At 46.5% G+C, this 11,536-nt stretch overlaps 1 protein-coding gene across 1 annotated transcript in view; it reads right to left on the minus strand.

The window, feature by feature from the left end:
* The window catches only part of LOC133419837 (NLR family CARD domain-containing protein 3-like), a 46,307-nt gene that overhangs the window by 30,813 nt on the left and 3,958 nt on the right, over positions 1 to 11,536 (minus strand). The window contains exons 2-3 of the mRNA XM_061709293.1: positions 10,723 to 10,906; positions 8,628 to 8,747 (exon numbers count right to left, since the gene is read on the minus strand). Of these exons, the coding sequence (XP_061565277.1) occupies positions 8,628 to 8,747; positions 10,723 to 10,871 (269 nt within the window). The 5' untranslated portion in view covers positions 10,872 to 10,906. The remainder of the gene's footprint in view (positions 1 to 8,627; positions 8,748 to 10,722; positions 10,907 to 11,536) is intronic.

The following is an 11,536-nucleotide window of genomic DNA, read 5'->3' on the forward strand; positions in this document are numbered from 1 at the left end:
TCAGGGATTTTTGTGAGATCAGGTTGCTTTTTCAAACTGAATAAGTCTTTACAATCTGTCGAACTGCCTTCAGAAACACAGCAGCAGGAGACTTCATGGCCTCAGCTTCTAACGCTGGCCTATTCTATCTATTCTAGTATTGATCAAGTCCTGCACAAGCAGAGGGGATCAATCTCATCCTTTTGTCTTTATTGACTGTAGTTTGTGCAACTTTTTGAAGTTAGATTGTACGCACCAATAACGTGGGAGCTGACAGATGGAGATTCTTGTACAGGCAGACGTTTTTACAGACTTTTTTATGCACTTACAAAGTTAACATTTACAGTTTGTTTGTAGAGACCCAATAATCCACAAGGTGTACTGACGATAAAGGACTATTCGATTCTATTATAGTCTATTCTAGGTTTGTCCTTACAATTAATGTAAAAGGAAATCAGCATTAAAAATCCTGACCATAATTCTTATATCTGGATACATTTCACACATTTTTAAGGTTTCCCAAAAACCAGAGAGAGCAGGAGGAAGTGGGAACTTTCCCTACGAAGGGAGAGGTTTCTGCCTCTGACAGGAAACTGCAGTGAGATTTTTTACTTGGTGGTTTCAATTCAATTCAATTCAATTTTATTTATATAGCGTCTAATACAACAGAGTTGTCTCTAGACGCTTTACAGAGACCCATACCCAGAACATGACCCCCGAGCAGTTATTACATAAACAATGGCAGGTAAAAACTCCCCTAGTGGGAGAAAAACCTTAAGCCAAACAGTGGCAAGGAAAAACTCCCCTTTAGGAGGGAAGAAACCTTGAGCAGGACCAGGCTCATCAGGGGGGACCCTCCTGCCGAGGGCCAGACTGGTGGGTCAGGGACGGCAACAGCACAGCAGGCAGGTGGAAGCAGCAACGGGATGACCGGGGGTGGGGACCGCAGGCCAGCACGCAGCTCCCGAAGCTCCGGCCCAATCAGCAAGTCCCAGGTTGGGGTGCAGGGTCGGGGAAAGACTTGTGCTCCGTAATGCAAGCTACAAGCCACCCACGACCACCTGCAGGTTCCGGTGTCCGGCAAAGGATGCTGCAACATGGACAAAAGAGAGAAAAGGGAGGAGAAGGGGGGGCCAGCACAAGAAACCACAGGAGCGACTCTGACACACTAAAGTTTACACTACTTAGAGATTTACCAACACCAGCTAGAGGTTTACTAAACACTAACTATAGGCTTTACTAAACAGAAATGTTTTAAGTTTAGTTTTAAAGGTGGAGGTGGTGTCAGCCCCCTTAACCCAGATTGGAAGTTGGTTCCATAGTAGTGGCGCCTGATAGCAGAACGCCCGCCCTCCAAATCTACATTTAGATAGTCTAGGAACTACAAGTAAACCTGCACTCTGAGAACGGAGAGCTCTGACAGGAACATAAGGCACTATCAGGTCTTGCAAATAATGCGGAGCTAAGCCGTTTTGGGCTTTATACGCAAGTAATACAATTTTAAATTGGATTCTGAATTTTACGGGTAACCAATGGAGCGACGCTAACACTGGAGAGACGTGGCCTCTCCTGCTAATTCCTGTCAGTACTCGTGCTGCTGCATTTTGGATCAGCTGGAGCCTATTCAGCAAATTACTTGGACATCCTGCTAACAACACATTACAGTAATCTAGTCTAGAAGATACAAACGCATGAACTAGTTTTTCTGCATCACTCTGCCAGAGGATTTTCCTAATTTTTGCAATATTACGGAGATGGAAAAAGGCTATTTTACAAACCTGATTGACATATGGTTTAAACGACAAATCCTGATCGAAAATAACACCAAGATTTCTCACAGTTGCACTGGAAGCCATCGCAACACCATCTAATCCCTTCCTAAGATGCTCTGGACCAAGAATGATAACCTCTGTTTTATCTGAATTTAGAAGCAGGAAATTTCTGGACATCCAGTCCTTGATGTCCCTAAGACATGCCTGAAGTTTAACTAACGGTTCTGTTTCATCCGGCTTCATAGACAAATAGAGCTGCGTATCATCAGCATAACAATGAAAGTTCAATTCAATTCAATTCAATTCAATTCAATTTTATTTATATAGCGTCTAATACAACAGAGTTGTCTCTAGACGCTTTACAGAGACCCATACCCAGAACATGACCCCCGAGCAGTTATTACATAAACAATGGCAGGTAAAAAACTCCCCTAGTGGGAGAAAAACCTTAAGCCAAACAGTGGCAAGGAAAAACTCCCCTTTAGGAGGGAAGAAACCTTGAGCAGGACCAGGCTCATCAGGGGGGACCCTCCTGCCGAGGGCCAGACTGGTGGGTCAGGGACGGCAACAGCACAGCAGGCAGGTGGAAGCAGCAACGGGATGACCGGGGGTGGGGACCGCAGGCCAGCACGCAGCTCCCGAAGCTCCGGCCCAATCAGCAAGTCCCAGGTTGGGGTGCAGGGTCAGGAAAAGACTTGTGCTCCGTAATGCAAGCTACAAGCCACCCATGGCCACCTGCAGGACAAAAGAGAGAAAAGGGAGGAGAAGGGGGGGGCAGCAACGGGATGACCAGGGGTGGGGACCGCAGGCCAGCACGCAGCTCCCGAAGCTCCGGCCCAATCAGCAAGTCCCAGGTTGGGGTGCAGGGTCGGGGAAAGACTTGTGCTCCGTAATGCAAGCTACAAGCCACCCACGACCACCTGCAGGTTCCGGTGTCCGGCAAAGGATGCTGCAACATGGACAAAAGAGAGAAAAGGGAGGAGAAGGGGGGGGCCAGCACAAGAAACCACAGGAGCGACTCTGACACACTAAAGTTTACACTACCTAGAGATTTACCAACACCAGCTAGAGGTTTACTAAACACTAACTATAGGCTTTACTAAACAGAAATGTTTTAAGTTTAGTTTTAAAGGTGGAGGTGGTGTCAGCCCCCTTAACCCAGATTGGAAGTTGGTTCCATAGTAGTGGCGCCTGATAGCAGAACGCCCGCCCTCCAAATCTACATTTAGATACTCTAGGAACTACAAGTAAACCTGCACTCTGAGAACGGAGAGCTCTGACAGGAACATAAGGCACTATCAGGTCTTGCAAATAATGCGGAGCTAAGCCGTTTTGGGCTTTATACGCAAGTAATACAATTTTAAATTGGATTCTGAATTTTACGGGTAACCAATGGAGCGACGCTAACACTGGAGAGACGTGGTCTCTCCTGCTAATTCCTGTCAGTACTCGTGCTGCTGCATTTTGGATCAGCTGGAGCCTATTCAGCAAATTACTTGGACATCCTGCTAACAACACATTACAGTAATCTAGTCTAGAAGATACAAACGCATGAACTAGTTTTTCTGCATCACTCTGCGAGAGGATTTTCCTAATCTTTGCAATATTACGGAGATGGAAAAAGGCTATTTTACAAACCTGATTGACATATGGTTTAAACGACAAATCCTGATCGAAAACAACACCAAGGTTTCTCACAGTTGCACTGGAAGCCATCGCAACACCATCTAATCCCTTCCTAAGATGCTCTGGACCAAGAATGATAACCTCTGTTTTATCTGAATTTAGAAGCAGGAAATTTCTGGACATCCAGTCCTTGATGTCCCTAAGACATGCCTGAAGTTTAACTAACGGTTCTGTTTCATCCGGCTTCATAGACAAATAGAGCTGCGTATCATCAGCATAACAATGAAAGTGTATGCCGTGATTCTGGATTATACTTCCCAACGGCTGCATGTATAAACTGAACAAGATTGGCCCTAGCACTGAACCCTGCGGAACACCATAACAGACCCTTGACTGTTCTGAAGAAACCTCATGTACATGAACAAACTGGAACCTGTCAGATAGGTATGATTTAAACCAACATAGAGCTGTCCCTTTAATCCCAACAACATGCTCTAACCTGTGCAGTAAAATGCCATGATCTATAGTGTCAAAAGCAGCACTGAGGTCCAGTAGAACCAGTATGGACACTAATCCCTTATCTGAGGCCATAAGGAGGTCATTCGTGACTCGAACAAGTGCTGTCTCTGTGCTATGATGCATTCTGAACCCTGACTGAAAGACTTCAAACAGATCATTTCTATACAAATAGTCACATAACTGGCTTGAAACTGCCTTTTCCAGAATTTTAGACAAAAATGGAAGGTTGGAAATTGGTCTATAATTAGCTAAGGTGTCTGGGTCAAGAGAAGGTTTTTTAAGTAAAGGTTTAATTACTGCGACTTTGAAAACCTGTGGTACATATCCTAAACTTAGGGATAAGTTAATTTGGTCCAGTATTGTCGTACCAATAAGAGAAAAAACATTTTTGAATAGTCGAGTCGGGATGGGGTCTGACATACATGTGGTTGACTTAGCTCTATTAACGAGTGAAGTCAGCTCAGGGAGGTCTATAGGATCAAAACAGTCTAGAGATAAGTCAGAGCGTAGGGAAGTCGCTAAAGCTGAAGAAACACCTACAACCGGCTGGTTGATTTCTTCTCTAATTCTCGCGATTTTACTGTTGAAGAAGCCCATAAAGTCCTCACTACTGAGAGCTGCAGGAATGCACGGCTCAACAGAGTTGTGACTCTTTGTCAGCCTGGCTACAGTGCTGAACAGAAAACGTGGGTTACTTTTGTTATCCTCTATCAACGTTGAATAATAAGCTGTTCTGGCTTTGCGAATGGCTTTTTTATATACTATTAGAATATCTTTCCATTCACGATAAGAGTCTACAGACCTACAAGAGTACCACTTCCTTTCCATTTTACGCACGTTTTGTTTCAACATGCGGATATCTGAATTATACCAGGGAGTTAAGCTCCTGTGGCTAGAAACCCTCCTTTTCAAAGGAGCAACTTCATCTAAAGCTGAATGCAACAAATCAGCAGTGTTACTAGCAAGGAAATCAACATCTGCAGAGGTAGAACCCAGGTCACTGGCCTCGACTACATCACTATTTTGCACTGTCGTAAGATAAGCAATGGCCTCCCTAAATTTAACAATAACTTCATCAGACAAACATCTACTAAAGTAAAACCTCCTATTTTGCACTTCAACATCAACAAAATTAAATTCAAACGTTATTAAGTAATGGTCGGATAAAAGGGAGTTTACAGGTGACACCAACAGACCATCAGTTTCAACACCGTAGGTGAGAACGAGATCGAGAGTATGATTAAAACAGTGCGTCGGTTTATCCACTTTTTGTGAGATACCCATTGATTCTAGAAGAGAATCGAAGGCTAATTTAAGATTATCGCTTTCAACATCCATATGAATGTTAAAATCACCCACTATGATGAATTTATCTGTGCTGATCAATAATCCAGAAAGGAAATCTGAAAATTCAGACAAAAACTCCAGATACGCACCAGCAGGGGGCCGGTACACTACCACTAACACAACTGGCTTCTCTGATTTCCAGCTCGGAAATTTCAGACCAAGCGTGAGGCTTTCAAATGTATTATAGTTGCACTTAGGTTCAATTTTTGTTTGGAGACCGGAGTTATAAATTGCTGCGACTCCTCCGCCTCGGCCCGTGCTTCTAGGAATGTGATGATTAAAGTAGCCGGGCGGAGTCGATTCATTCAAACTAACATACTCTTCCTCCTGTAACCATGTTTCTGTTAAGCAGAAAATATCACTCCTGCTCTCTGTAATTATATCATTTACTAACAGAGACTTAGAGCTTAATGATCGTATATTTAGTAGTCCGCATCTAATTTTTCGGTCTGTAATTGGTACCAAATGTGCATTGGTTTTAATTTTTACAAGGTTATCTTGGTTAACGCCTCTATAACGCTGCACCTGGTGAACTTTTGGAGGGCGGGGAACTGCAACGACTTCTATTTTGCTAGGCACCTGGCCAGAGTCGCCAATATCATGTAATCCTACAGTTTTAGAGTCGCTAATTACATAATGCAATCCTACAGTTTTGTTGGCAGGCGTTGGTCCTTGAGAAGCAACAGATGTGACGCTGAGTGGGGAAAAACGGTTAGACACATGAAGCGGGTGGTGGTGTTCTGTGAGCCCTTTAAGACTACCCTTCCTCCGAACCGTCACCCAGCTGCCCTGCCTGGCCGGCTGCCGGGGAGCTGCAGGGGAGCGGTTACGCTCAGCTGCTACGGGCCGGTCCGCAGAGGATTCTATCTGACTATGGTCTAGTTGGCCAAACCGGACCTCTAACTGACTAAGCCTCGCCTCCAGCCCTGTTAAACTACAGCTCTGCATCCTGGCCTGGACCCTGCATTGTCAGGGGGAGTGTCTAATAACATTGGCCAGATTTCTAGACATAAGAGCTGCACCATCCCGGGTGGGATGAATGCCGTCCCTTCTAATCAGACCGGGCTTTCCCCAGAATGTCTCCCAGTTGTCAATAAAGTCCACGTCGTTTTCTGAACACCACTGAGACAACCAGCGGCGGAGCGAGAGCATGCGACTAAACATGTCATCGCTGGTCAGATTGGGGAGGGGGCCAGAAAAACCTACGGAGTCCGACATGGTTTTGGCGTAGTTACACACCGAGACAATATTCATTCTGGTTACTTCCGACTGGCGAAGACGGGAGTCATTAGCTCCGACATTGATGATAACTTTACCATATTTACGATTACCCTTTGCCAGTAGCTTCAAATTTGCTTCTATGTCGCCCGCTCTGGCCCCCGGGATACACCTAACTATGGTCTCTGGAGTCGGCCTCACATGTCTCACAATAGAGTCTCCAATCACCAGGGTCGGTTTCTCAACAGATGTGTCGCTGAGTGGGGAAAAACGGTTAGACACATGAAGCGGGTGGTGGTGTTCTGTGAGCCCTTTAAGACTACGCTTCCTCCGAACCGTCACCCAGCTGCCCTGCCTGGCCGGCTGCCGGGGAGCTGCAGGGGAGCGGTTACGCTCAGCTGCTACGGGCCGGTCCGCAGAGGATTCTATCGGACTATGGTCTAGTTGGCCAAACCGGACCTCTAACTGACTAAGCCTCGCCTCCAGCCCTGTTAAACTACAGCTCTGCATCCTGGCCTGGACCCTGCATTGTCAGGGGGAGTATCTAATAACATTGGCCAGATTTCTAGACATAAGAGCTGCACCATCCCGGGTGGGATGAATGCCGTCCCTTCTAATCAGACCGGGCTTTCCCCAGAATGTCTCCCAGTTGTCAATAAAGTCCACGTCGTTTTCTGAACACCACTGAGACAACCAGCGGCGGAGCGAGAGCATGCGACTAAACATGTCATCGCTGGTCAGATTGGGGAGGGGGCCAGAAAAACCTACGGAGTCCGACATGGTTTTGGCGTAGTTACACACCGAGACAATATTCATTCTGGTTACTTCCGACTGGCGAAGACGGGAGTCATTAGCTCCGACATTGATGATAACTTTACCATATTTACGATTACCCTTTGCCAGTAGCTTCAAATTTGCTTCTATGTCGCCCGCTCTGGCCCCCGGGATACACCTAACTATGGTCTCTGGAGTCGGCCTCACATGTCTCACAATAGAGTCTCCAATCACCAGGGTCGGTTTCTCAACAGATGTGTCGCTGAGTGGGGAAAAACGGTTAGACACATGAAGCGGGTGGTGGTGTTCTGTGAGCCCTTTAAGACTACGCTTCCTCCGAACCGTCACCCAGCTGCCCTGCCTGGCCGGCTGCCGGGGAGCTGCAGGGGAGCGGTTACGCTCAGCTGCTACGGGCCGGTCCGCAGAGGATTCTATCGGACTATGGTCTAGTTGGCCAAACCGGACCTCTAACTGACTGAGCCTCGCCTCCAGCCCTGCAAATAAGCTACACTTTAAGCACTTACCGTCTTCACTAAAGGAGGCAGAGGAATAACTAAACATTTCACACACTGAGCAGGAAAGAGGTGAAGCGGTGGGAGCCGGAGCGGCCATGCTAAGATGCTAACGGAGGCTAACGGACAGAAAATGTATCGGTGATTGGTGACAGTGAAAGTTACGGAAGAGAAAATGAGCGAGTGTTGAAATAAAGACAGTAATGTACCAGATATAGTGCTATTTTACCAGAAAACAGTCTAAGTTTTAGATAAAAAGTCGGGAGAGATCTGAGCCTGCAAACGCCGTGAGACGGCAGCAGCACAGACCGCAAACACCAGGAAGTGACGCGATGCGTGACGCAATACGTTACCCAATCAGCAAGCCAGTTGGCTTCTGTCGGTCTAGCACTGTCGGTTTCAACAAGTTCCATGTCTTGATGGATATTTTTAAAGGGAAATAAATGTAAATAAATGTCACAAATGTAACAATGTTTATGTCCAACATGTTACAGACATTGAAGAATATAAAAAGACCAATTGTAAATTAATAATATAAATATTACTAATATAAAAATTAATTTGAACTATTACATGTTTAACATATAATAATTCAATTTTAATACAATGGTATTTGTATTATTCTTATATATATTCCTACACACACACACACACACACACACACACACACACACACACACACACACACACACACACACACACACACACACACACACACACACACACACACACACATATTTTATTTATTCTGCTATTCTGTCTGCTGAGTTTTAGTAGTCTAGATATTGATTTATTCTGTATATCTATGAAATAAACCACCACGGACAGAAATTATGAAGTCATGATGAGTCATATAATCAGTTACCAACAATTGTCTTACCTTGGGTCTGAAGGTCCAGGTTCTTTACTGAAGTTTGCAGGTTTTCCCATGGACCAGTCACTCTTCAGGGACAGACAGATGGATCCTGGAGACTCTGGTCTCTGACTGCAGTACCGACCTCTGCAAACACAAATTCACTCAGTCACTCCTAATATTGATGAAGACCACTGAAGAAGATCTACACCAGGTTCTCCAACCCTGGTCCCTGAGAACCAGAGTCCTGCATGTGTTAAAGGTATTCTGTGCAACAAATCCCTGATCCCTGATAAGCTAGCAAGATTTGAAAGAGGCACCTCTAAGCCCCGCCCATTCGGTCCGAATGAAACGGATTGGTCCAGGACCAGAGGCTTGGCAGGAAGGGAAAGAACCAATCAGATGCCTTCATTTTAAACCACGCCCCCCCACCCTGTCCCATGCACGCACTCGCTTCCAGCCCCCCGTGTCCACTTCCCACGGGTCCTCCTGGGCTCACAGTGTCCCAGTGTAACCCCCCTCCCTCCCCTCTGCCACAGAGCCCAGTAGTTATTTCCAGAGCAGCTTGGTCCCCGCTGTGTGGGTGAGCGGGGAGCAGAGCCGTCGGTCCGGCCTACTGCTGCAGGACTCTCCGCCCAGCAGCAGCAGCCCGCGGGGACACGTGAAGAGCCGCAGCAGCTCCGGCTCGGAAGCAGTATGGGGGTCCGTGAGGATGGAGGCGTCTCCATCCCGGCGAGAGCGGAGAGCGCCGGTGCGGCTGGCGGAGCGCTGCGGTGCCGTGCAGGCTCTAGAGCCACGGCTACGCCATAGGCTACGGCGTAGCCGTGGCTCTAGAGCCTGCAGCGCACCGCAGCGCTCCGCCACCCGAACCGGCGCTCTCCGCTCTCGCCGGGATGGAGACGCCGGTGGGCAGGATGCACGTTTGGGTGGGCACAGCCCCCCCCTGCCCCCCCTAAAACCGGCCTCGCTTACAGGTGAATGAGACATGGGGTAGTTTTGCTGTAAATGTGCTGTCCAAAATGTTTAATAATCGCTCTCCTCTGCCTTGTTGAATCCTGCGTATGCGCGTTTGTGTTTGTGGGGGCGTGGCTTTGGACGGAGCGCTCGTGGGTGGGGGCGGGGGGGGCGGGGCTTATACCCCGTCCACACGTAGCCGGATATCTGCGGGTATCTGCTAAACCGGAGATATTTTCCTACGTTTTGACCTGTCATCCACACGAAAACGCAAATAAACAAATGTTTAAAAAAACTCTGGGCAAAGTGAAGATTTTTGAAAACTCAGTTTATGTAGATGCGTGTAGACACACACAACCGGAGTTTTGCGTTTTCAAACGTCACATTATGCTCCAAAACAACAACAAATCTGCTCTGACGTGCGACTTTTGTTTTCTTCAGAACTACAGATGATCCAGCATCTGTTCTCCAAGCTATTTATTTAAAAAATGGTCTCTGGTCTGGACCACCGCTTACTGCGTTACACCGACACAGAGTTTACACCGTAGGGTACGCGACGACGCGCACCCTACGGCGTAGGGCCCGCGGAGCCGCGGAGCCCGCGGAGCCCACCGAGCCGCGGAGGTGCAGCTTCCCCGGGAGCCGCAGATGATCTACAGGTTAGAATGCTTATGAATGTGGTCGAAAACGCAGATCTTCGGTTATGTGTGGAAGGGTTTTTTTTTTTAAAACAATGTAATGTGGATGCAAATTTTTTTATAAACGGAGGGGGGGACATTTTATAAGTTTTTAAAAATACCCGGCTAGGTGTGGACGGGGTCTTAGAGGAGGCACCACTTTCAAATCTTGCTAGCTCTCAGAAGTTGCATAGAATAACTTTAATGTTTCCCTGTTTCAGCACAGCCTCATACACATGACTGATACACATGAATCTTCCTCTCCACGTTCTCAGAGCTTGCCATTATGTAAGTAATATACATATATTCCTACACACACACACGCACGCACGCACGCACGCACACACACACACACACACACACACACACACATATTTAATTTATTCTGCCATTCTATCCGCTGAGTTTTAGTAGTCTAGATATTGATTTATTATGTATATCTAGAATATAAAGTCATAATGAGTCATAAAATCAGTTAACAGTTGTCTTACTTTGTGTCTGAAGGTCCAGGTTCTTTACTGAAGTACGGAGGTTCTTCATTGGACCGGTCACTCTTCATAGAGACACTGATGGATCCTGGAGACTCTGGTCTCTCCTCCTCTTTCTCCACACAATCCTCCATCTTCTGGACTTCAGTCATTCAGAGACATGAACCAGGAACACCGACCTTTGAATCTGTAGACACAAACTTTATTAAAACACCACTAATCATGAAATACATTCTTTCACCCACTTTTCCTGAATGACTTTGTCAAAACTCCTGAGGTTGAAGAAAGAGGTTTTACTGATACTGACGATAAGAGAGAATTGAAACTGAGCCTCTAATTTGATTCCAATCTATGAAGCCGAGTATTCCCCTGGAGAAGAAATGTTCTGTTTCATTAAAAAGTCAAAGAACGACTGATGAAGTCATCCAGGAAACCACTTCTTCACTCATTCCCACTAAAGACCAGCCTGAACGTTACCTGCTCGTGTTCAGTTTTCTACACAAGAACATCAGAGTTTATTCTGGATCCAGTCATGAAGGTGAGTCTGAGATCAGGGGTGCGTTTCCCAAAACCACCGTTGATGACGATGTTCACCACTAACATAGTTGGACCCACGCAGGAACGATACGAGTGTTTCCTGAATCCACAGCTGGAATTCATGGAGGGAAGGACGTTGGTACCTACATAGAACCATCACGGTTCAGAGACTCAGCTGTTTCCAAAAACACCGTTCAGACCAACGTTCACAAACACGGTTGTTAAGTTGTTTGGTTGTAACGACAGATCTGGACCTGGGGGAGAAGATTAGTTCCTGGTT

This window comes from Cololabis saira, chromosome 19 (genome assembly GCF_033807715.1).
Source record: "Cololabis saira isolate AMF1-May2022 chromosome 19, fColSai1.1, whole genome shotgun sequence".
In the NCBI taxonomy this organism is placed as follows: Eukaryota; Metazoa; Chordata; class Actinopteri; order Beloniformes; family Belonidae; genus Cololabis; species Cololabis saira.